Here is a 26,805-nt window from a genome sequence, read left to right as displayed (position 1 = left end):
TAAAAAAATCAACACAGAAAAATGAAATTCATACACTTTGGTAAGTTTAACATTATACGCTCATAATCTTGTATATCAGTGTTTAACAGTAACCATTACTTTCTTTGTTTCTTTATATATATATATCATATATTTCTCCTCTAAATCTGCTTCGATAATGCCAATGGAAATTAATTTTGTTGATTTCGTGCAAGTCCTATTCATACCAGGCAGATTCGAATTGCATGTTCATTTGTTAACTTTTTACAAAATGTCGCGCGATTTAAATCGGTTTGTCAAATTTCCAGTTAAATATGTCCCATGCACCCATTGTGTGAGTTACGTTCAGAGTTCCAAATATCGATACAGATAGGTTTGCCAAGTAAGTTCATACATGCTGTTTCATCCCGTATCGAAAATCATAAATTTGGAATTCCCTAGCATAACGAAATGACACAATTGTCTACACCGTCGAATATATTGGAAGAGCTCTTAAGGTGAAGTGAAACACGTCGAGGAACTTGATCGACGTCGATAAAGATTTTTCGAAATGCCTACGTTGCCGACGCTCGTTTTTATATTGACAGCTGTGTCGAATTGTATTGGGTATTGTACCAAATGGCATATTCCACCTGTCGTTTTCGTACAATAATTATAAAGAAATCGAAGTAAAACCCCAGAAATCCTCTGGATTTATGCTTTCTGGGACCCTAATTGACTGCAGAGGGACACCCTGCGCCATCTGTGATTTACAGATCAATTAAATTTTCACTCCGAGACCTCGTATTCCCATCGTTTCAGCATAGAAGCGCATACAACACTTTTTTCGCCCTTATCCCGTTCAAATGCGAGTTTGTCGACTATCAGAGTGTTCTAAATTGTCGTAAAATTGTCCTGACCCTTTCGATTCTCATATCAGAGCCTTCGATAATTGTATATCGATCGAAATATGATCAGAAGTTATGTGTCAAAGTTTCGGATAGTTTGGTCTAATACCCATAAAAAAAGTGTTGTATTCGAATCGACTGATTTGACGGGGGTTTCACTTCACCTTAAGGATTCTACGTTATTATTATACGGGATTATAGTTGAGAGGGCTAGTTTAGTTTACGGCGTATTGCAAATGTTAAAAGCTTTAATTGGATACACGAGACGATCCCAAACGAATGCAGAGATCGCTGAGTACCTTCGAAGAGGTCGAAGGGCCCTTCAGAGTGTACAAAGTCGATTGGCATTGTCCCTTACGGAATCTCGCATGCGACGTGTCTAATTGACTGTAGAAACTCCTTTCGAGGGTTCTTTTCCTCTCCTGCGGTTCTTCCACTTCGACTCTCTTTCCCACAGGTTGCGCAGAATATCGTACGAAATATATACTTGTACCTACAGATGCACATGTATTTTCACAGAACTGCATGACACGTGGCAAGCGAAACGAGGTGCTCGGTTTCATGTATTGGCTATAACGTGAACCAAAATCGAGAACCGATCCTCTACACCGCGTAGGTACACTTATAAAACAACGCGAATACCCCATTTCATTTGCTTTCAAAAGAGTAAAATCCAACTATTTGTATATGGTACTTCTTGATAATGACCGATCAATTTGCAGGTTGTAAAGATTACTTGTGATATGGCAAAGCGTTTTTAATTCATTCTGCTCGATGCTTAGTTTAGATTCATCCTTTAACAAAACCTTTAACACTAGGTTTACGGGCGTTTTTTATATACCTGTTTCTACGAGCACCCGTCAAATTGACGGGTAAACGAAAACACGCATTTTCTTTAAAAAATCGATTTATTCAAATTGAGTCTATATTAAACAACCCTAGGCTTTACGTTTAAATGAATTATTAATAAGTAAAAAGTCCTTTTTTAAAAATTATCACGGAAATGATTGGAATGCTCGTCCTCTCATCCTCGGAGTCAGAACTAGAAAGAATGCGCATCCTTTTCTTGCTACGACACCCTTTCAAGAAGTTTTCCTCTTCACTATCCTTAGATCCTTCTATTTCTCCACTTTCAATGCGAACTTTCACTCTCATCTTCGCCTTACACTCACTGCAACGAAGCAAATATATATGGATTGTTTATGAAATTAGCTAGTCCGTCAATTTGACGGGTTTCGTAGAGATAGGTATACTACATACAGATTTTAATAATCAGAAGGCTTAGGAAAAAATAATTGTGTGTACAAATTCTTTGGATGAAACGATTAATTTACGATACAAAAATGGTTAAAATTAATCCTATGGTTTTTTCGGTATTTCTTTTTGAAGTTTGAATTCCGTCAAATTGACGGGTCCCGTAAACCTAGTGTTAATACTCGTCGCTGTAAACTTAGTATTATGATTAAAATTTGCACTTTAACGCCGATTTGACGGTACTAAAATAATGCTTAGAATTTCTAAAATACACGTTTTCGGGGATGTAAGCACATAAGGTATCACGGGCGGTGATTAACCTGGGAGCTAAGGATCCGTTACGGCGCTTATATTCTTAACCCGCCGCAGCTACCCTCATTCCTCGGCGAAACTTCTTCCTCTTCTTCACCTCTCTGCGGTAGTTTGTTTTCTTCCCCCGAGGGTTTGTTTCTAATTATAAGACAAGCTGCGGTAACGGCAAGAGTAATTCCGCGCTTCCGTGGCTTCGCTAACCAGCCGTCCAACTACGCCGACTTGTATATTACAATTCAAACGTATTGTTCATCTTGTTTAAAAGAACTTTTCGTTCGGAGCTTTTCCTACGAATTTTCAATTATTTTTAATATGTACTTGCCTGTCCCTAAATTCATCCCTTTCGGTTAACCTTACTCGGGAACAAACGATGACGTTCTTTCCTGGTTAATCGTTTTCGAGATCACGTGTTTTACTGCCACGCAATTGGTTCGTTAATTATAAGAATGCACTGACAATTTGCTCGATCAAAGTTATGCTCTTTCAATTCTTTCAATTATTTTTAATATTTACTTGCCTGTCCCTAAATTCATCCCTTTCGGTTAATCTTACTCGGGAACAAACGAATCGTTTTCGAGATTACGTGTTTCACTGCCACGCAATTGGTTCGTTAATTATAAGAATGCACTGACAATTTGCTCGATCAAAGTTATGCTCTTTGACGGTAGCTCGCAAATTACCTCAAGATCTTTTGGTAGATTGAAATCTTAACTTTTGGTCATTCTTCTTGGTTAAGGGAATTCCTTGGCTAGTATTTCCAGCATCCTTTAATTTAACTAGATTTACGGTTTGTACCGCGACTTCCGCAAATGTACATCATTTGTAAGGGAGACTATACTTCCGGTTAAGAACAACTCTCTCTCACAGAATAATATCGACAATAAATAATGACATAATAACGATAAACCTAGGAAAAAGTCAAAGCCTATAAGACAATTTATCCCCTGTAACAATTTTTAATTACATTTCGTACCTGACAAATTGTGTAATAAGCTGTTCACTGTAACAGCGTAAATAATATCCGTTCGTGGAAAATGTAAACGAGCTAAGTTTTCAAATTTAGGAATTTTATGATATCGATCTCATCGATGCAATTATATACTCGTATTCAGGTATTCCTCTCGAACAATTTCCCGCTGGGTGAAATACTTACCGGGGAAATGAAGTTCAACGACACTTGAAACGATTTAATCGATTAAACGCGTCAATTTCCGAGTCTCGGTTTCCTCGTTGGAAGCCGAGGATTAAATTTGCATTCGTCCACCTAGGATTCGAAATTCCCGCATCGCGCGGCCATAAATCGGAATCGAAGGAGCGCATCGAGATTTGATATTTTTGTGATTACGTCGAGAACAAAAGAGGGCGAAGAAGGGACAATCTTTTCTCTTTTTCTCTTTCTAAGAGATAGCATGTCGCCATATTGCGCCGCGCAACTTCTTTGCAAAATGAGAAAGAAAGAGAGCGTTCCTTGTATTTTGTCTCTCAAAGCGGCTGCTGATCCATTCGGATCGGTGTTCGAGGTTCATATATCCTATGTCCATAATTCTCACCGGTCGATCTGCATCAGGTCGCGGTTCGTTAACGTGAAGTGAAACCTCCTTCATATCAGTCGATTTGAATACAACACTTTTTTTTTCAGGGTATTAGACCAAACTGTCCGAAACTGTGACACATCACTCCTGATCACCTAAGAATTCTCCTAACACATTGAAAATTTGGATTTTTTAAAGACATTTTTTAACGTAGCCCAGACCAGAACCAAAATGGCGTCGAGCTCTCATATTTCGATCGATATACAATTATCGAAGGCTCTGATATGAGAATCGAAAGGGTTAGGACAATTTTACGACAATTTAGAACATTCTGGTAGTCGATAAACTCGCATTTGAACGAGATAAAGGTAAAAAAAGTGTTGTATGCGCTTTTATGCTAAAACGATGGGAATACGAGGTCTCGGAGTGAAAATTTAATTGACCCGGAAATCACAGATGGCGCAGGGGGTCCCTCTGCAGTGAATTAGGGCCCCAGAGAGCACGAATCCAGAGGATTTCTGGAGTTTTACATCGATTTCTTTTAATTATTGTACGAAAACGACGGGTGGAGTATGCCATTTCGTACAATACCCAATATAATTCGACCCAGCTGTCAATATAAAAACGAACGTCAACAACATAGGCATTTAGAAAAATCTTCTTTATCGACGTCGAAGAACTTGATCGACGTGAGATCGACACTTGATTAAGATGAGGAGTGACGTGTCAAAGTTTCGACCAGTTTGGTCTAATACCCTTAAAAGAAACTGTTGTATTCGAATCGACTGATTTGAAGGGGGTTTCACTTCACCTTAAGGCCCCCTTCGATCGGCCGAGAAGCGCTCCGGAAGCCGTGGGAGTTCCAAATATCGAAAAGTCGCACCTTGGCACGGCTGAGCACGGAATTACCAGCCGCCCCCTGTCCTCTCCCGAGTTCCGTTCCACGGACCAAATAGAGAGAAGGAATTATTACGGACTCTCGACGGCGTACATACACCTATGTATACATAACGTACATATATACACATTTATACACATACACATATATAGAAAGGGAGGTATATGCCCGCGCGGTGTCCCGGGATCGCGTACTCCGGACATACCGTAGTGGACTTTCCAGCAGATGCTCGCAGACCCGGGGCTCGTGGTGATACGTGCACCGTGGATGCGCGAACGGTGGAACCAGGGTGGAGTTTGGTGCTAGCGACCGAGGGGAGGCTGGCGGGAGGACAGCCTACGCGATATACTAGACCGACGCGGCTCGGCGACAAAGAAGGAGAAAGAGAAGAGGGCCACGCTCCGAGCGAGAGCGAGCGAGACGGAGGGAGGGACGCGGAGACGGAAGGGTGGCGCGGGTCTGCAGGGGCGGGCAGGGGGTGAGCCAAGGGGCCGCGGCGGAACGGCGGAGGGGAAATGGGTGGTATACGCTTGGAACTTCCGAAGTTATTCGCAACAAGCAGCTTGCTAGTCTGGCTCGCGGAATTCTGTGCCCTCCCCCCGCGGGTCCTCGCCTCTCTTGCCGCCTCTTCTCGACTCGGTCCCTCGTTAATGGCCCTGAGAACTTGCTGCCTCGATCGCGAGTGGCACCGCCGTCTTTACCTGCGGTGACGCGCGCGGATCGGCCGGAAGCGGCGACATTTCACCGAGATGGGATAGCGATTCGGGATCGGAACGATCGGCGCCTTATTCTAACTTTCGGTCGAGCAAACTCTTTGGGAACTTGATGAGCTAGGTCGGATTAAGGTGAAGTGAAACCCCCTTCAAATCAGTCGATTCGAATACAACACTTTTTTTTAAGGGTATTAGACCAAACTGTCCGAAACTTTGACACGTCACTCCTGAATGTCTAAGAGTTGTCCTGACACATTCAAAATTTGGGTTTTTGGAAAGCATTTTGTAGGGAATGTTTTTAATGTAGGGTCCCTTGAGTGTTAATATCGGTAATATTCAAACTTTATTATAACAAAGTATGTGGTTGTTCAGCGAAGGGATCGGCGTCGGATGCGACGAGTCTCCAAGAGCTCCGTTTTCCGAATGTCCTGATTCCTCGTCCCTTCGAGGTCTCGCCCTTCGTCGCCTCTCAAGGGCTGGGTCATCCTCGGCCTCGCGTTGTTTATATCTCCTCAAGAACTGGATGGGGTGACGTGGTCCAGAGGAAAAAGGAATGCGCCTTCAATTTTTTAAGTTAGCTCAGACCAGAACCAAAATGGCGTCGAGCTCTCATATTTCGATCGATATACAATTATCGAAGGCTCCGATATGAGAATCGAAAGAGTCAGGACAATTTTACGACAATTTAGAACACCCTGGTAATCGATAAACTCGCATTTAAACGAGATAAAGGCAAAAAAAGTGTTGTATGCGCTTCTATGCCAAAACGATGGGAACACGAGGTCTGGGAGTGAAAATTTAATTGATCTGGAAATCACAGATGGCGCAGGGGGTCCCTCTGCAGTCAGTTAGGGCCCCAGAAAGCACGAATCCAGAGGATTTCTGGAGTTTTACTTCGGTTTCTTTATATTTATTGTACGAAAACGACAGGTGGAGTATGCCATTTGGTACAATACCCAATATAATTCGACCCTGCTGTCAATATAAAAACGAACGTCGGCAACGTAGGCATTTAGAAAAATCTTTATCGACGTCGATCCAGTTCCTCGACGTGTTTCTCTTCACCTTAAACGGGCGAGAGATTTACGTTCTGTCTCCATTTCGTTGTCGCGTACGCGCGTTACGCGTAAGTGGTCATATAACGATTTTTCCATTTTGGAGTGAATGAAGGTATCGAGCATCCCAGCGGACGCGTCTTGTCCCGAGAGACCGTTCCATTAGTCCGTATCTACCGGCGCGGTAGCCGTTCGTTACGTAATCATTCCGTCGTACGTCTGGCGAAGTCCCTGATCATGTAGCAGAACCATAAATCATCGTGAGTCAGGATGGGTTAATAAATCTGTAGCATCCAATCATCGTAATACTTGGCATCGTCCGCAGAAAGCCGAAGCAACGAATGGCCGTTATCGCCGGACGGCCTACAGAAGGGTCGATCTACAGTAGCGATGCGAGCCGATGGGTTTATCCGTGCCGAGAGAGTGGCGTGATTTTCTATTCGGATGGTACGACGGGTCCGCCGGTCAGGGAAGGAGGCACGATCGGCACGGGAGGCGGATCTTCTTGCTTAATTAATAAAGCCACTTCGAGGCGCCGACGGAGTTGCTGCACGCGTGGCTGCCCATCTCTTTGATTCCCCCACCTTTTGCCTCCCACAAACCGCGCTCGCTTTCCCGCTCTCTCGCTTCCTCCCTCCCTTGCCATGGACCTCCTGGACTTTACAATCTCCATTACTATTAAGTAGGGGATGCTCATTTAGTGGTGGGTGTCCTGCGGCACCTGACGGTAGCGGTACGGTAGGAAATGAAAGGTGAGACCGACGTTAATGGCTCTGGAGTTGTTCTCTTGTATGAGGGGCAATGATTCCGGTGGTGAATGCATTCCTCCTGAGATCCGACTGTAACGAGGCCCTTTTTACAATACTCTGGAAATAATATGTGTACAAATTATTGAAAAGTTATTTTAAAATCTTTTCCTGTTACGCGCCGTTTCTCGGAAGACCTTCGGAAATCTGGAATAAATTCATTTTGGACTATATTTTTTTTTTTTCATCGGCTTGTTTAACCCTTTTAGTGCCGGGCGAAAAAGAGGTGCTTATGCGAAGATGACCGGCCGAATTTTACGATTTTACTAGGATTTGGAAAAAGGCTCATAAAAACCAAACGAAAAGCAATATTTACATTATTCAAATAGCAGGGTATTAAGGACAAAGTAGAGAATAAAACGGTGACGCCTATTTTTCTATATTCATTGAAAATTACATAAATAACAAAGGTATAAGTGATAAAAAAAAAAAAGAAAAATTGAGTTCTCTGTTTCAAAACGTAATTACACATGGGAAAAGTCATCGTTTTATCATAAATTTGTATAGACCGTTTATTGCAAAGTATATACTTTAAATTTCCAATATATTTTTTAACAAAATAAGTAACATTGCACAAGAAACATAAAAAATAACTCCAAGGCACATGGTAGGCGCCGGACGGATTGTCTCATCTGAAACAAGTAATTGTTATAGGTTATTGATTGTTATACGTAGGTTATAGGTTGTTATAGGTGTTGTTGTATTGTTATTTTAATTCTCTCGTAATGAAATTAGACTATTTATAACGTATTATAAATTTATTTTGAGATAGAGATTTCTCGCAAAGCGAATAGTGAAGCACTACAAGGTGCGGGCCGATATATCGGCCTCCGGCACTAAAAGGGTTAATGCCATTTCTTTCTTTTTTCGGAAATATACCGAACTGTATGCAAGACCGCTTTATTCAGTACCAATTTTAGACGTGATGTATTCAGAGTCAGATCCGTCAGATCAGATTCAGGCTAAATGTTAGACAGAGTTTATTAAAACCCAATATCGATATCTGATTTCTAGAATGTCACGAGTTTTATGGGTTTATAAAATGATCTTAATGTAAAACTCACAAAAAAGTGGACTTACAAAAGTCCACCGTTGTAAAGAAAAAAGGCAGTGATTTTTGAAATCACGTTCGAAAAGTCTGAACGTTTAGATCCAAACCTCCCGAATGAACCTCGTGATGTCGAGCCCAGCGGTAATATTTCTATGACACATACTCCACTTTATGGTTTTACTTCAATGCCGGTACCATAATCGATATACAGGGGCGCACAGTTCGAAGTAACAATGGGGTGCGCTCACCCCAAAGAAGTACATCAGGAGGGGATCGAGGGACTTCCGTTCCACCTTTAGTCCCTGCCAACAACCTTCTGATCCATTATGGCTATCACTTTTCATAAATATCATTACGGTGCTCCTTTCCGCTAGCTCGAAATGTTTATGCTAACACTTGCTTCCCCTTAATCTCTCATCCCATCTCTCGGATGAGAGATTTCATCGATGCGTGCGTAAAGTGATTAAGATTACCGCTTAATTAAGGTTAATCAAACGTTGAAGCAATTGGGTCTCGGTCCTTTGTGCCACTTATATCAGCGACTAGCTCTCCTGACATTTTACGATGGTCGGTCATTTAAACTGTTGGTTCGGATCATCTCATCCGGCTGCGTTTTAGCTTCTCATTTTCATTCTCTTTGTGATGGACCACGAGGTGCTCCTTCCTCGTTAAGATGATGTGAAAGTGGCGTAGAAGAGGTTTTGTTTATAAAACTTCTCTCCCAACTCGGTTTACCGAATAGTTTGAAACTTTACAACGTGAATAGGGAAACTATAGGGAAGCTCCTGAAACTCATGAAATTTCAATTCTTTGCAAATTTGTTTATGGGTATTTTAAAAATAGTTTATAAAAAATGAAATTTGGCGAGTTTCAGGACCTACCTTAGGGTCTCCACATTCACGTTTTAAAGTATGAAACGATTTGAGCCACCTAGTTCGTAGAAAAGTTTTATGAACGATTGAGCTTTCGGATGCCGCTTTCACATCCCCTTAAGGTGATGTGAAAGTGGCGTAGAAGAGGTTTTGTTTATAAAATTTCTCTCCCAACTCGGTTTACCGAATAGTTTGAAACTTTACAACGTGAATAGGAAAACTATAGGGAAGGTCCTGAAACTCATGAAATTTCAATTCTTTTCTATTTTGTTTATAGGTATTTTAAAAATAGTTTAGAAAAAATGAAAATTTGCGTGTTTCAGGACCTAATTTAGGGTCTCTGTATTCACGTTTTAAAGAATGAAACGATTGAGCTTTCGGATGCCACTTTCACATCCCCTTAAGGTGAAGTGAAACGCGTCGAGAAACTTGATCGACGTCGATAAAAAAGATTTTTCTAAATACCTACGTTGCTGACGTTCGCTTTTATACTGAAAGCTGTGTCGAATTATATTGAGTATTATACCAAATGGCATACTTCACCTGTCGTTTTCGTACAATAATTATAAAGAAATCAAAGTCAAACTTCAGAAATACTCTGGATTCATGCTTTCTGGGGCCCTAATCGACTGCAGAGGGACCCCCTGCGCCATCTGTGAGTTCCAGATGAATTAAATTTTCACTCCGAGACCTCGTATTACCATCGTTTTAGCATAGAAGCGCATACAACACTTTTTTTGCCTTTATCCCGTTCAAATGCGAGTTTATCGATTACTACAGTGTTCTAAATTGTCGTAAAATTGTTCTGACCCTTTCGTTTCTCATATCAGAGCCTTCGATAATCGTATATTGATCGAAATATGAGAACTCGACGCCATTTTGGTTTTGGCCTGGGCTAAGTTAAAAAAATTTTTCCAAAAATCCAAATTTTGAATGTGTCAGAACAATTCTTAGATGATCACGAGTCATGTGTCAAAGTTTCAGACAGTTTGGTCCAATACCCTTAAAAAAAAGTGTTGTATTCGAATCGCTTGATTTGAGGGGGGTTTCACTTCACCTTAAGCGACGTATAACTTGAACATCATGAGAAATTATGTAGGTACAAAATTTGATCTTTCGCTACGTGTATTATGATACGCAAAATCATTTTTCAATTAGACGATTCTGATATCGGAAAAGTGCATTTACATGAAACATAATAAATTACGAAATACTTATTTTTAATCTCCAAATGCTCACTGATTATTGCCATTTAGATTGTTGTTATTGGAAGTGACGTAGTTGTGTATGCAGTCGTTACATATTAATCGAGGACTAATTAATTACGATTGCAATCAACAGCCGTTTTAATTCGGTTTTAATTTATGATTTTCTGCCCGATTCCGTTCTGCATCTCCCATTCCCCTTATCACACTCGTCGTTATCAGTGTTCTCGTTACATTACTCGTTAGTTGGGTGCTCCGTCGACTTCATGGAACTCAGATACTTCTTGCCGCTGACAGAGGATAGATATCTGAAGAATGTTCAGAACCCCTGTTAGAATTTTGGCATTTATAGACGAAATAACGTTTGTTTTCGCCCATCTATTTATTTATGCTGTCTAAATCTAAATCTTAAAATATCGTAAGACAATTTGAGAAGGGAAAGAGTGATAATGAAGATCGATTGTTTTTTTTTTTCTTAAGGACTATGTGTCGACCAGTTTTTTCCGCTTTTTTCGGGATTTTTTTTGTGGATCAATAAATTACACATACTTGAAATTTTTACTACGTATTTACTTGTATTTAGAGAAACTATACACATTTTTTTTAAGCAAAAATATTGTTTTTTTGGCATGCAGTCCTCGAAAGAGACCGCTGTAAAAAAAATTAGTGAAATGGCTGCCACGTTTCCAGCTGTTCTCCTCATCTGAAATCAAAAAATTGAATTGATTATTAATCTATAGACTTTTGGCTATGACTGGTACCAGAATTGAGTCAAAAAATTTGAAAATTTAAAAATAGAGCCAGTTTTTAAAATAAATTTGAAATTTTCGTATTTTTTTCGATGAATTTAGCCGGAGATAAAAAACCATGATAAAATCACTAAGATTCTGGTACCAGTTGTAACTATGTGTCTACTGAACATGTCATTCAAATTTGAGCGCAATCGGTTCAGTAATATTTTCTGAAACTTGGCAGCCAATTTGAAAAATGTGGTTTTGAGAAAAACACATTTGAAAGTTCAAGTACGCATTACAGAATGATAATTTTCACTCACCTTAAACGGCTATTACTACTTAGTGACTTCGAATACAGGGAAATCCTTTCACAGACATATAGTAGGGATGATTTGGAAGTAATTTAGCGAAAAAAAAAAACGATTTTTCGGATCCGACACATACTACGAGCCCCTTAAGATAAAAACGAATTATTGCTCCGCAATTATATGCCACAGATCTACGTTACAAAAATCATTTGTAGCCTTAAAAATAACTTGAACACGATGTTACATTTTCTTCCACCTTGTTGAGTTCCATCTTTTTTTATCCTTTTCTGACTTCAAGCATTTTAACAACACGACAGATCACATTTTTCAAATTTTTGTTCGTTGCGAGGATTCCGTTGCGTTGCTATTTGACTAAAAAACGAAAAGAAGGAAAGGAGAGAATGAGATGATAGAATACCGTTTAGCGCTAAAGAGGAAAATACTAGAAACTAATAGTCGCCGTGGCGTTTCGCATGGAAAAAGTTAAATGTTCGATTCTCTGTATCGAATGTTTGGCTTCAACGAGTAGACGACGACGATACCATGACGGTCCAATTTCTTTCTCGAGTAGAGGGAGCAAATAAATTCGCGAAACGAGGAGCAATATGAGTAGGAGGAAAGAATGCGCTCCCGAAATTTGCCCACCTATTTTAGTCACACCCTGCACAGTACGGGACGGTATAGGATAAATTTACTCGGTCATAAATCCTTAAGAGCCGAGGCAACACGACGGTTGTCGCAGACTTCTGCCTTTTAACGTCGTCTCTCGTGAGGAGTTTCGTCGACGTTCCTTGAACCGCTCGCCTCTTTCCTGGTTTATCGGCCTTTAGAAATTGTGTAGGCGGTCAAACGTATTTACGGTACCGAGAGATTTTGAAAAATGAAGGACTGCTCCGTCGTGTCAGGCCTCTTACCCATAGCACACGGGGCGTTGAGAAACGGAGTGCATCAATAGGGTACCAATCCGGTAATAAGGTGAAGTGAAACCCCTTCAAATCAGTCGATTCGAATACAACACTTTTTTTTATGGGTATTAGACCAAACTGTCCGAAACTTTGACACATAACTTCTGATCATCTAAGAATTGTTCTGACACATTCAAAATTTGGATTTTTTTTTTTAATTCTTTAACTCAGCCCAGACCAGAACCAAAACGGCGTTCAGCTCTATATTGTAAATATACCAATATTTCGATCGATATACAATTATCGAAGGCTCTGATATGAGAATCGAAAGGGTCAGGACAATTTTACGACAATTTAGAACACTCTGATAGTCGATAAACTCGCATTTGAACGGGATAAGGGCAAAAAAAGTGTTGTATGCGCTTTTATGCTGAAACGATGGGAATACGAGGTCTCGGAGTGAAAATTTAATTCATCTGGAAATCACAGATGGCGCAGGGTGTCCCTCTGCAGTCAATTAGGACCCCAGAAAGTATAAATCCAGAGGATTTCTGGGGTTTTACTTCGATTTCTTTATAATTATTGTACGAAAACGACAGGTGGAATATGCCATTTAGTACAATACCCAATACAATTCGACACAGCTGTCAATATAAAAACGAACGTTGGCAACGAAGGCATTTGGAAAAATCTTCTTTATCGACGTCGATCAAGTTCCTCGACGTGTTTCACTTCACCTTAAACTCAGTACGGTACTTGGCATCTCCTCGGATACGATTGGGAGGGAAACGGTACCACCGCAATCGTTGTCGGTACATTTCGGATCCTTCCGGATGTCGCGACGTTTATCGGCCTCACTCGCACTTGGCGTCCACGTTTACCGTCGAAAGGTCGTATCGACGGCAATTCTGAAGAGCCTGCAAGAAGCTTCTTGCAGTCTTCTGCATTCAACTAATCTGACCTTTCTTTGTTGTAGAGATCTGGAACGCGACCTGAGCCTCTCCGAGGATAGCGACGAGGATGTCGGTAGCAAGGTAAATTAACCCTCTTCGCACCTAATTATTCCATCGAGAAATTCGGTGCACTTTCGCGCTAAGCACGTTTCAGCGTTCTTTTTGCGATAGTGTCCCTTCCTTTTTCATTATAGGCTTGTGCATTAAAATCATATTCAGCATTTATACATTCCCTATATTTATTCCTTACGACGTTTTGGATGTATTTTCTGTACTTAAAAAGAAGTTCTGATTAATGTGACTACATGCGTCTGGTTAAAAGATTTTTAGTTACTTATGCGAAAGTCTGATTAACGGGAGTAGAAAATTCTGATTAGTGAAGTCTTGATTTTCTGGTTAAAGGTTTCTTGGCTATTATGTCTGGTAACATTAATTATCCAAAAATTGGTTTTCTAATTCCCAGCGTACTCACTTGATAGCGAGGGACCATGGAGCGTCTCTCACTAATAACATTAAGACGTGTCAATAAGTTGCTCATATAGCGAGCAAAGTCACGACGAGATGGTAGGAATACATTTTTAACGAAACAAAGTTTTCCTTTTACCGGAAAAACTTTTATGAAAGAAGAATATGCAGTGAATTTAAATTGGTAATTCATTATGTTTCTCTACGACGCCTCAGCCGTGCTCGATTTCATCGTACTGTCCTCAATTAGAATAAGCTATTAAATTTACCTGTACATAACGTTATCTCAACCAGATATTATTTTACTAGAAATTTCTGCTGCCTTTTTAACCAGAAATATAGTAAGGACATATTTAAAGATCCAAGTTACAGTAATCAGAATTTGGTTCTTTTAATTAGACGTTTTTCTGAATGTACCTTCCCACGGTTTATCCATTGCTGCGACGATGTTAAAAATTAAATAACCATGATTTATCGTTCTTTTAGGGAATGTCGAGGCCGACGCGAGATGCAAGAAGTCCAGATCTTACGGTCGAGTAAGTATTCACCCCTTCGGGGTATAAACGTTCCTTTAAGGTGAAGTGAAACCAGTCGATTTGAATACAACACTTTCTTTTAAGGGTATTAGACCAAACTGGCCGTAAATTTGATACATCACTCCTGATCGTCTAAAAATTGCCTTAACACATTCAAAATTTGGATTTTTTAAAGAAATTTTTTAACCTAGCCCAGACCAGAACCAAAATGGTATCGAGCTCTCATATTTCGATCGATATACAATTATCGAAGGCTCTGATATGAGAAACGAAAGGGTCAGGACAATTTTACGACGATTTAGAACACTCTGGTAATCGATAAACTCGCATTTGAACGGGATAAGGGCAAAAAAAGTGTTGTATGCGCTTGTATTCTAAAACGATGGTAATATGAGGTCTCGGAGTGAAAATTTAATTGACCTGGAAATCACAGATGGCGCAGGGTGTCCCTCTGCAGTCAATTAGGGCCCCAGAAAGCATGAATCCAGAGGATTTCTGGAGTTTTACTTCGATTACATTATAATTATTGTACTAAAACAACAGATGGAGTATGCCATTTGGTACAATATCCAATATAATTCAACCCAGCTGTCAATGTAAAAACGAACGTCGGCAACGTAGGCATTTAGAAAAATCTTTATCGACGTCGATCAAGTTCCTCGACGTGTTTCACTTCACCTTAATTTTTGAACCCAATTCCGGCGAAATCGGAAGCTCCTCGAGACTTAACGGCGTTCACCACCAAAGTGGGGACGATGACTTCCACCGCTAGATGGCATTAGCATCGAATTCGGTGGAAGGTAACCAAAACGTTCTTTCTCGCTCGGATGAGGGAGACGCGACGCATAATGGGCGGTGTTTAACAACGGGCGAAAAATGTGTGCGTATTTTGCACGCATAGGACTCACACAACGGCTAGACGCCTCTGGACTAGGCGCCGAAACGTGTGACACCCGGCCGCACGCACACGCCAGGTGGACGCTCCGCCTAGAGTCGGCAACAGTTGCCAAGGAATGCCCAAATTCCTCGCGAGAAACTCGAAAATCCTGAAAAAGGTGCTCCACGGGGACAACGATTTTGAGCGTATTTCTCCACCGATCGAGCTCAACGAGTGCTCGTTTTAAAGATAAAATGTTGACGTGTGTTTATATGGAAGCGATTTTCGATCGAGCACCTCCGTCCTAGGTAAAAGGGCATTGAAATTATGTCGTTGCACTTTTTTATATGAAAATGACCACTTATCGAAAATCGCTCCCATATAAACACATGTCAACATTTCATCTTCGATACGAGCACTCGTTAAGCTCGGCCGGTTTAGAAATACGTTCGGAATCGTTGTCCCCGTGAGGCCCTGCAAAATCGCTAGAGTGGTGAGCGCCCTTAACGTTTCTTCCTCGCTTCTAACGTCCTCGATCGTTCCAGCTTATCGGCCCCGCTGATCCCGGCGATGACCCCGGCGCCACCGCCGCTGGCTCCGATGTCGCCCATGGGGATGTCCCCGATGGGCCAGGAGTCCCCGCTGCGGCCGCTGAGCCTGCCGAGGACGCCGCCTCCCGAGGCGCCGGTGGAGCGGGCAGCGTCCCCGCCGCCCGCGAGTCCGCCCCGACAGCGGTCCCCGAGCCCCCCGGAGCAGCGGCCCCCGAGTCCCCCGGGATGCGCCCCTCAGAGCTCCGGCAGCGCGAGCTCCAGCTCGGACTCCTGCTCGGACTCCCTGTCCGACAGCAGCGACGACTCCGAGGACGAGGTACCGCCGCCGCCACCCGTAAAAGGTCCCTCCACACCACCCTCCGTGTCCCCCGAGGCACCCGCGGTGGCGGAGCCCCCACCGCCGCCACCACCGGCCGTCGAGGAGTCAAAACCTCGATGGAACCTCAGTTCCTTCTTCAACAAGAGCGCCGTGCAGGCGGGCGATCAGAGCTCCGAGAACAAGCCTCCTCAGGTACGTTCGAGCGACTCCGAGACCCCGGGCCCGACCGTCGTGGCCCCCTCGTCTTCCCCGCCGACTCGACCGGGAAAGACGTTGCCCTAATGTGCGCGAATATTTTATCGAGAACTACTCCGGGAAGAAGTAGCTTCGAAACGGGCACCTGTCCCTAAAAGAGATGTGACGTAAAACTGCAGGAAGAAAGAATAACCGTACAAGTCGTGACTTTACTAATCGTATTCTTTTTAGGGACTGGATCCTATTTCATGGCTCGTGTGGGAAGGTTTAACCCCATTTTTCGTCCGTGCGTGATTGGGACGCGATCGCGTCTTTGCGGAGATATTTTCGGTGTTTGATGAATTCTTTATAAAAGACAGGAAGCTGTTCCGTAAGATGTACCATTGCATGGTACTAATTAGAGAAAGATTTGTTTATCGTTATGTCGCATCGAAGTCATTATGTCACATATATCGCATAAATCGCATAGATCAAGAATCTGCCTTTGGGACAGTAATTTATAGTAAAAACGCAATCGCATCTTGAAGTACGCAACTTTTTAGTAACGTACATTCTTCGTCGTAAGAATTACCGATCTTCCATGTGGAGAAAGAAGCGTTAAATGTTATTTCACTTAAATTGTCGTAATTGCGTTATGAATTTACGCGAATTGATGGAAATTCGTTTAAGTGACGCGTAGTCGATCAAATCATAATCATTGTTATGTAATTGAATGAACCGTACACGTCGAATGAACTATTCAACGTATCTTGCAGATATTCGTGTTTTACGGTACTTATCGGCGATGATTCGTAGACACCACCCGAAGTCTCGTGATACCATCTTCTTTTGTTTCCAGGAGGGAATCCGGCACAATGGGTCTCCGGATGGTGCAAGCGCGGGCGTGGCGAGAGCACGCCGCGACTCGGTCCACGAGTGGCAGCTGGAAGATGGTCGAAGGGTCCCGAGCGACGCGAATCACCACTCGGAACCGAGTAAGAACCAAGTGGCCGGGGACGCCAGGTCGCAGCACGACAAGGCGAAGCCACCGGACGCGAAGAAGCGCGGCCGGCCCCGAAAATCGACCAAGAGCCCAAAAGGGCACCGCGCCGGGGCCGACGAGGTCGCGAAGAGTAAACGCAGCAGAACGCGGGTGACCAGCCCGAAGAAGAAGCGGCCCATCTCGAAGTCGACGGTGTCGACCAGCGACGACGCCAGCGACGCCCGGTCCCACCTGGGCAGCAGCGACTCCGAGAGCGACCGAGGCGGCCCAGGGCTAACGGCGTCTCCTGCCGCGGTAGCCACGGCCATTGCCGAGAAGTGCCGACCGCGACTGAGCGTCTCCTCGAGCGACGAGGACGAGGAGTCCCACGGGTCGACGAAGCGCGCCACCGTCGAGGAGGACGCCCGCTGGAGGAGGCTCGCGTTGAAGCGGAGCAAGCTCGCCGAGTCGCCGAAGAAGCAGCAGGAGAAGAAGAAGACTCCGACGAAGGTGAAACCGCGAAGACCCCGGTCTCGAGTGACCGGCGCCGCGGGTCGGCACTCGGACTCCGACAGCGAGTCCGAGGTCGCTCTGCGGAACAGCAGAATCCAGGTGGCGAGAGTCCCGCCGAGGCCCAGGGTACCGCCGGTCCGGGCGACCTCCCCGGATAATTCCGACAGCGACAACAGCCCGCCACCGAAGCTGCAAGAGGAGGGCGGCAACGTGCAGGACAAGAAGAAGAGCGATACCTTGCGTAAGCTCTTCTCGACGAGCAAGGGCGGCGGTAAGGGCGGGGGCAAGGGGGGCAAGGGCGGAAAAGGAGGCGGCAAGTGCGGCATCTACGTCGAAGAGTACACCTCGGCGAACGCCCCGACGGGCGGCGAGAGCCCCTACAAGCGGCCTTCGTCGCGGACTTCCTTCCCACCCGTGACTTACGTCAACGGCGTGCCTAGCCTCCTCTGCAGGCTGGATCTTAACCGGCTGCCCCATATACCACAGGCCTCGAGAGGTCAAGAACTACGCCAACGTACCGAGCTACCCGACACCAGGCCCGACGCCCGACCTGCCTCCGGGCAGGCCGCCCCGCTCGGCGCGCTCGCCCCACCTCGGCCGCCCACCCCGGAAGAGGGCGAGATCGTCGACACGCCGCCCCCGGAAGCCCGTACCCACGGGGCCGACCCCCTGGACAAGGCGGCTCTGCGCGCGGCCAAGGCTCGCGCCAAGACCGAGGCCCTCTCCTCGGATTCCAAGGGCTGCTCTACTCCCGTCCCGGGGACCGCCACCGTGTCCGGGGCTGGTGGTAGCGGCAACCCTAGTAGCAGTAGTACCGGTGTGCCCAACGCGAGTGCCAGTGCCAGTGGTAGCAGTGGTAACGCGCCTAAGCGGAAACGTAACCCGAGTTGCAGTTCTGTGTCTAGTTTGAGTACTGTGTGTTCCGTGGACTCGAAGGCCAAGGGGTGCTCGGAGCACAAGGAGAAGAAGAAGAGGAAACGGAAGCATGCCGAAACGGAATCGGTCACGCCGAGACCTTCGTCCAGTCAGGTAGACTTGGCGGCCGTTGAGTCGTTCTTTAATTCGCAGGGAATTCATGGAATGCCTGGAACGTAGATTTTCAGTTGGTTTTTCTAGAATCGGTCGGAGAACCTCGAGCACGGATGCCGTGACATTCTGATTCTTTTGATTTCTTAACGTTAGGAATCTGCGGGGAAGGGAACATCGATTACAGAATACCGAAGCGCTCTTTAGGGGAGCGATAGAGAATCTTGTTTCACATTTAACGCCTTTGCAAATTCCTAATTATAATAAAACACTTGGAACGGTCTTTAGGAATGGAAAGTTCTTAAAGTGAAATATTATTCGTGCCAAATTAATCCACGCTTTTATGTTTATACAAATTTTAATAATTACCATGCTTGACGGAAAGTTAATGATAAGTTAAAATGTCGAGTTACCGAGTTATCTTCTAAATACCTATCGTACTAAAATGTAGAGAATGTCAGTAGGAAGTATTGCAGAGGAACCCTTATAAAAACTTTTTCACAATTGTTTTCGACTGATATTTTTTCGTAGTCTGTTCAAATTAAATGTGAACGTAATCGTATCATGGCATGATGTATCAAGTGCACATGATATTGCTTCGTGTATTGTCCCAGGGAGAAAAATGAAGATAACCTCGCCACGATTTACGTATCCCAACGTTTAGTTAGGGAAATTTTTGTTTATTGTTGCCTGCATTATGTTTTCCGTGTGATTATCTTTGAAAGAGAAGAAAAATCCTTTTGTACGTACATCAAAGGATGTAAGAGTTTATTTGATTGCATGCACAGCAGAGCGATATTCAACCGACGAATCACGAGCGGGAAGAAAAACCGGACACTAGTCTACTCCCACCACCAGTTCCGCAACAGCGTGTCTACTATTCCTACTTCAACCCTCAGAATGAAATCGTGGAGGACCAGGATGGGTAAGCATCGCCATTCTTCGTAAAACCTTCGAGGAAGGAAAATCTTGCTAAAAGGAAATAATGAAAAAGTCTTAACGAAATTCCCTATTTATTTTTAGGGACCAGAATCAGTACCTGACGGAAGCAAAGCGGCTGAAACACAGTGCCGACGAGGAGCGCGAATTGACGGCACAAAGCATGCTATACTTGGAGGCGGTTTTGTACTTCCTCTTAACCGGTCACGCCATGGAGTCCGATCCAGTGACTGAGCGAGCGTCTTTCACCATGTACAAGGACACTCTCAGCCTAATCAGGTGATCAATTATCGTAAACCTCGGTCGATAAGGTCATAATGAAGCTTAAACCGGACGGTTCTTAATTAATCTCCTTCCATTTTTCTCAGGTACATTTCCTCAAAATTCAAGAGTCAGCAGAACAACTCTCCGGAGAGCAGCATACATAACAAACTAGCTATACTCAGGTTGGTAACGGTTACATCTATTTCTATTATGTAGCCAAATAGTGGACGAAACGATGAAGCTTACGGTTGCGAATAGTTTAGTCTAGTAGTTTGTCATTAATACGGGAAAATTGTTGCAGTTTATGGTGTCAGTCCCTCATAAACCTCAAGCTTTTTAAAATACGTAAACACGAAGTCAAGGAGTACCAGAGGATACTCGCCGACTACCATCAGAAGGTAAGATCCAATGATTCTTGACTCGAAGGTTGGGTTTACGCGAGCGGTTGATAATCAATTTCTGTATCGTTCTCAGCCGGCCCAAGCAACCCTTGTCCAGCCCGAAGGTCAAGGAACGCCTTCGTTATCGCCAACACCATCGCCTGCTGGTTCCGTTGGTTCCGTTGGCAGTCAAAGTTCTGGATATAGCAGCGGAGAGCTGGCCAACCGAGGAGGGACGTCAGGTCAGCCTCAAGCCTCTCCTTGCGTCAGTGTACCTCTAGGGGTGCATCACGCCATGCAGAAGCAACATCAACACTTCTCTTTGCTGCTGAATTGTCACGAACTTTGGGATCAAGCGAACGCCCTGGTGACAGACCGACATAGAGGTGGGTATTCTCATTTTACATAATATAGCAAGTTCCTAACTTCGTTCATACATACCATAAGCGCGTACCATTTAAAATTGTCAACTTTTACGTCAACAATGTACCCTCGTGAATTTACGAAAGCCGTTATACCAATTGACTTAATATTCGTATATTAGCTGGAAATTAAACGATTTTCTCATGAAAAAGTGACTAAAAGTTGTCAAACGTATTTATACACTTCTTATCATCAATTGTTACTTTTCTTGTTTTCACAGAAACACGTCATTTCTATTTTATATCATACCGTTACATGCTAGCTCATTTCACCGTTCCCCTGGGTACTAACGTCGTACATTTCTCGATGTTGCAGATTTCTTCATCGAGCTAGATGAGAAATACGGACCGCTGACACTGAAGAGTTCGCTCCGAGACCTTGTGCGATACGTTCAAGGCGGTATCAAGAAACTACGAGCTCTCTGACCCCAGTGGCACAGCCCCCGGCCACCCACCCCGAATTACGTCACGTCGCTCCCTCACAATATGGCCACCTACCCGACCATGTTCACGTAGCCACGCGTATGAAGATGTGATCGAAGATGTAAAAAGAAGAGAGAAGGTCGCACTTCCTCGCATTCTCTTCCATTCTACGCGAGGAGAGGAGTCGTGGTATGGGATCGTGCCTCAAGTAGGTGAGAGTTCGACAGCCCTGCGGCATCGACGAGCGTAGCCGTCGACATTGGGTCTGGGTTCGAATTCTCGAAGGAACTTCTGATTCGTTTCTTCTCCCTTCGCCTTCCTCTTGGCTTGGCTTCCTCCCTCGAAGAAGTAGACCTCGAATTCGACCCTGAATCGTTCGCTCTGCTCCGGTTTGGCGTGGCGCTCAGGTTTATCGATAGAGGAACGGGGTAGTCCCCGAAGAGCGACCGATTGGACGAGAACTGGTGCATCCCTGAGCGCGATACCGAGCCTCTAGCTCTGGTATTCTAGAGGACCGTGACCAGAGGGAAATACGGAAACGAAATCGTGCTCCGACGATTCACGGCGAGATCGGAGGGCAACTCCGCTGAAACTGAGCGGAAGGAGAACGCGCAAGCGAGGGCGAGGATCGATCGATCGATCGCTCAATCGATCACTCATCGTTTGGCCTGGGTGTTCTTTCGCGCACGGTCAAAAGATCATAGTCAATTCCCCTTTGCACCTGCCAAACGATGGAAAGAGTTCGAGATCCTCGCCCGCTGCAACCAGAGGGAGGAAGTCCACGGTACGCGCGGTCTGTTCGTTTTTCACGCAAGTTTTATACCTCGATCACCCGGGGGGCGAAAATGGATATTAATTTATCGGAACTAACCCGTTATATTCGTAAAGCGAACAGACCCTTTAGGCTTTGCGTGGCCTTCGCACAAGTGGATCGCGTAACGACGCGTGAAGTCAAGGTCGTTGAACCTACCGCACGGGTGGAGGCATCGGTCAAAGTGAGAATGTATCTCCGAAATTGAGGGAGGCAGGGAGAGGGTGGAACACAGCGAAAAGAATCGTCAGACGATCGAACGGGGAGAGGAAGTTAGACACGAGCGGGGGGTTTTGAGGGCTCGCAAAAAGTATGCACCTCTCTGTTTCAGTCGGGGCCCGCTTTTGTGAAATGTGCATAGATACAATAAAAAGTAAAAGAAGTGCCACAGGAGCGCCCGTGTGCTCTCGCTTCTCGCCGCAGGGCGCATGCAGGTTACCTGAAGCATATTTCATTAAGTAATTGATATACGCAAGAATGCAACAAGCAAGGATATAGTTTATTACGTATATGAAAAGGCAAATTATATATATACACATACGGTATATAAATATATATAAATATATACATTTATATATAATATATATATTTATATATATATTCTGTGGGAGAGAATGCGCCGTTGCGGATACATAACCGCTGACACGACATACGACATGTATAACACGTACACGCGCGCGTGTACACAAAACTTCACCATACGAATTAATGGTACTGTAAACGCTGTATGTCTGCTGACACTAACAAGAGATACAACTTGTAGATAAATGAGAGATGTAGGTTAGTCTTATTACGCAACAAAACAACACGACACAACAATACATATTATTTACATTACCTAGAGTGTACGGGGAAAGTAGTGGTTTTAGAGATGAAAAATAAAATCATACATATATACGGAAGTACATAATACGGTAAGGCAGGAGTGGGAAGGTACATTTACGAGATACATAAATGTAAGAAGTAAGTTGCTCATGTGTATATTTTTGTAAATAGGTATCGCGAGTGCCGCCGCCTTGAGGGCGAGCTTACGCCGGCCACGTCGGGTTCGCTCGCCCGCCTCAATTTTGCTACCACATCTTACCGAGATATTTTTCAGTACGGTCCCTGCGGAACTACGTATTTCTTTGCCCCGAGGAACGTTAAAAGTGATTCTCTCTCTTTGTCTCTCCCTTTATCTCTCATGCTTCCTCTTGCTCTCTTCATTTTGTTCCTAGGTTTTATTACCTGTGATGAGGAGACGTTTTCATCCGAGAAACCAAATCCATGTCTTATTTATTTACCTTCGTAGTGGAGTGAAATGTTATTTAAATTGTCATTCACGGGACTGCGGCATTTTAACGTTCACGTACTGAGGACAAAAGCGATCATGATATGATTGGTATAAATCTAATGGAACCCAGAATTTTGTACCAAACCTAAACTACAAGCTGAAAGCTTTGCGCGCCCTAAATTTAAATCAAAGGCGATGGCCAGTTAATCGTAGGTGCAGAATAATCAACTATTCCCGATAAAAGGAAGACCCTCTTCTTGGTAGATTAGTATTTCTTTTACAACGTATAATATTGCTTTCGTGGGTCATCAAGTTGTGAAAATAATTGAAAGTCAATGTAATGGGGAACGGAGGAATTAAAAACTGATAAATGTGTAGATGAAAATCCTCGTTCTCGATGAGCTCTTTGCTTTGTCGGAGATTAATCGCGTAATGCGTTGTTGCGAGGAATTGAAACCTTGCGATTTTTTTTGGAACTGAACAATTATTCAAAAGATAGAATCCACACAGATTCGGTGCAATGTGGATCCCCAAGTAACTAGCGCGGTCCAAAATGGTTCACGGGATACAATTTTATATCGAACAATTATAATGAAAGAAATTTAATAATTAGATGGAAGTTCATTTAACAAAGTTTGCGAGATCGTGTATAAGAAAAAAAAAAACAGAAAAAAGTTATATATTCGAGTATATATTTATTAAGAGATACACATATATCAGGCCCTCTGCCCACTACCAGCTCGAAACATCCTTTTATTTTTTAAAACTTCATATGTCTTATACACTTAAACCATAATGTGATATAAGTTTTGAAAATCAACGGATACGTTATAAAATAAAATAGGTAATCGATGCGGTTTTTTCTAGACGTGACGCTGATAATGACTGCATAAATCAATTAATATATTCAAAAGGTAATCAGCTGTTTAATGCATATCAAGATTTGTATCATGATAATCCTTTTTTGGTCATTTTAACCATTAAATGGTAAAGTTAAAAACTATAACGTTTGTAGATCGCCCCGATTTACCAGTTTCCTTTTATATACACTACGTTTGATAAATGAAACGTTTAATAATATCCTTATTATCATTTTGACTCCCCTTTGATGCATTAAATGTATTCAGTAATTATGTTATGTTTGCTGTGAAATTTACATTGGCCAATGTTTAACAACGTGTAAACCATGTATTGATTACTATAAAACGTATTAATCATACGTTACCAGTTAAGGATTATTTTTGTACAAATGCGAATTACACATATAAAGAAGATAACACACATGGATATCTAATACCCCAGGATAGGTACCCTGATATAGGCTAAACCACTACAGCCAAACGATTTCATGTGACAGATCAATCCTCGCGCAAACAAAAAAGTAGCAAACCGTTGATACGAATAATCTCTTTTATCCGTTTTTATTGTCGGGGGTGACATATATCCGTAATAAAGACTATATCGCAAGTCCGCCACCCGGTTCGTCATGATATACGAGTCGTTAAGTGAGTTCCTTTTGCGATTGTGAGTAATCATCACTCGGCTGTGACAAGGAGCGATGAGGAAACACTATAAGGGATAACTTTAAACGGAGAAAAAATAGAGGCAAACAGAGAGAATACTATTGAAAAGATAGGAGCCAAGCAACTGTCGTCGGGGCATTCACAGATTTATTCGTTAGTGTCTAAAACGTATATATATGTATACGTAGGTATATATATTGGTTAGACACTTAGAATATATATACAAGATGTACCAAAATTAGATGAATTCGTATACATGAAGCGATAATACGTATAAAATGATTTAATGAATGATCAATTTCAATTTTACAGCGGTCAGTAAGTTTTGCACAAGATAGGAGAGTGACTGCAGAATCGTGACTCTTTTGAAAGGAAAAGGTGCCCCTCTAAGCCAACCGATCATTAGTGGAACAGTAACGAAAACGTTGCAAAGAGTCAACACTGACGTTAGGTACATTCAAATAGCATTAAAAATAACTTATGAATGTCTTGCGCTTAAATCCATTGAAAATAACATAGATATTTTTTTTTTTCTTGAATCGCGATGCTACGATCACTGACTCTCGACTCCGTTAAAAACTTGCTCACCGAAGACAAATATAGATTGTCCACTCTCGTCGAATAATGTCCAACAAAGAATCGCGTCACGTATACAATTTTCGTTCGTCGAGTTTTGGCACAACTTGTACATACAATGTTCACCCCGCATCATTCGAGCACAACTGCTTCCCAATTCCCTTCCTTCGGTTCAGCGAAACAGAACTCGTTACTCTGGCCGTATATTATCCGTTTAACCGTTTTCAATTGAGAAAGATGCGCGAGAGTAACAGGAGGACCCTAGAGGAGAAAAAACCGTGTTAAACGCGACAAGGAGTGATACACTTGTAAATTGTACCTAATCTAATATAACAAAAGAGCAGTAATGATCCCGCGTGAAATCAAGTGTAATTTCCCAATTAGGAAAAGAAGTTTCGGTTGCAGCTCCTACGTTTGACGAATCTTCTTTACCTACTGATATATCATAATGTATTTATATATATATATACAGACCCATACACGCAACATTATAATTAATTAATTGATTCAACTGCTATTACTCCTATTATTATTATATTATTTATAAGCACATCGAGCCTCGTGTGCTCTCATTCGATCGGCTTCCTAATTTGCGACACTTAGGGTAATGAGCGGGTGGCATCACGATGCTTCGCCGCGACCACTCCTCGAGCCGTGAGATGAGCGTTATTATTATTATTACGATTATTATTGTCATTACTATTATCATTATGATGAATATGTTATTATTACTNATTTATATTTATATATACAATGACTATATTGTACGTATTTTCGGTCAATGACACTGAAGCTAAACCGTTCTGTCCTCGCGATTTTTGTGCCAAATGTTTGGTAATACTCCTCAACGCTAAAGTTAATCGCGTAAAACGTTTCTGGCTTTGATTTTTCGATTGGTTTGAATTAAGGGATTTCAATAGATTGGTAAATCGCGAGGGACGTCGGCAAGACGGTGAAACGCACTCAGCAGATCGTGCCCATTGTTGACCGGTTGACAGGAAATCGGAGCTGCGTTGAGGGAACGCGAAGGGGGATTCTTTAGTGGCCGAATGACGCGAGTTGTAATAATAGGAGAGCGCGTGCGCGTCGTAGGGCAAAAAGTTGGCGCTGGGTTTTGAAACTCGATGACACGTGTAAAGAGTGGAAAGGCTCTTTAATGGCTTCGGTGATCGAACGGGTAATGTATAGGGACAATAGAGTTGGGTGCCATGCGAGATCTCGTGGATGGACGGTCGTTTTGGAGCGTGCTTGGCCGTTAGTATTTTTCACGGTGGACGGAATGACACT

General features: G+C 43.2%; 1 protein-coding gene across 1 annotated transcript in view; it reads left to right on the top strand.

The window, feature by feature from the left end:
• The window catches only part of LOC105696085 (serine/arginine repetitive matrix protein 2), a 45,523-nt gene extending 19,268 nt beyond the window's left edge, over positions 1-26,255 (top strand). Inside the window, exons 3-12 of the mRNA XM_012418262.2 lie at positions 13,488-13,545; positions 14,416-14,465; positions 15,888-16,404; positions 17,246-18,910; positions 19,696-19,832; positions 19,931-20,125; positions 20,215-20,292; positions 20,412-20,508; positions 20,585-20,876; positions 21,229-26,255. Coding sequence (XP_012273685.2) covers positions 13,488-13,545; positions 14,416-14,465; positions 15,888-16,404; positions 17,246-18,910; positions 19,696-19,832; positions 19,931-20,125; positions 20,215-20,292; positions 20,412-20,508; positions 20,585-20,876; positions 21,229-21,338 — 3,199 coding nt within the window. The 3' untranslated portion in view covers positions 21,339-26,255. The remainder of the gene's footprint in view (positions 1-13,487; positions 13,546-14,415; positions 14,466-15,887; positions 16,405-17,245; positions 18,911-19,695; positions 19,833-19,930; positions 20,126-20,214; positions 20,293-20,411; positions 20,509-20,584; positions 20,877-21,228) is intronic.
• The last annotated feature ends 550 nt before the right edge of the window (positions 26,256-26,805 follow it).

The sequence above is a fragment of the Orussus abietinus genome, unplaced genomic scaffold, assembly GCF_000612105.2.
Source record: "Orussus abietinus isolate OABI.00-Male unplaced genomic scaffold, Oabi_2.0 scaffold170, whole genome shotgun sequence".
Lineage (NCBI taxonomy): Eukaryota > Metazoa > Arthropoda > Insecta > Hymenoptera > Orussidae > Orussus > Orussus abietinus.
Note: the sequence above shows the minus strand (reverse complement) of the source record. Positions and strands in the feature narration are given on the sequence as shown.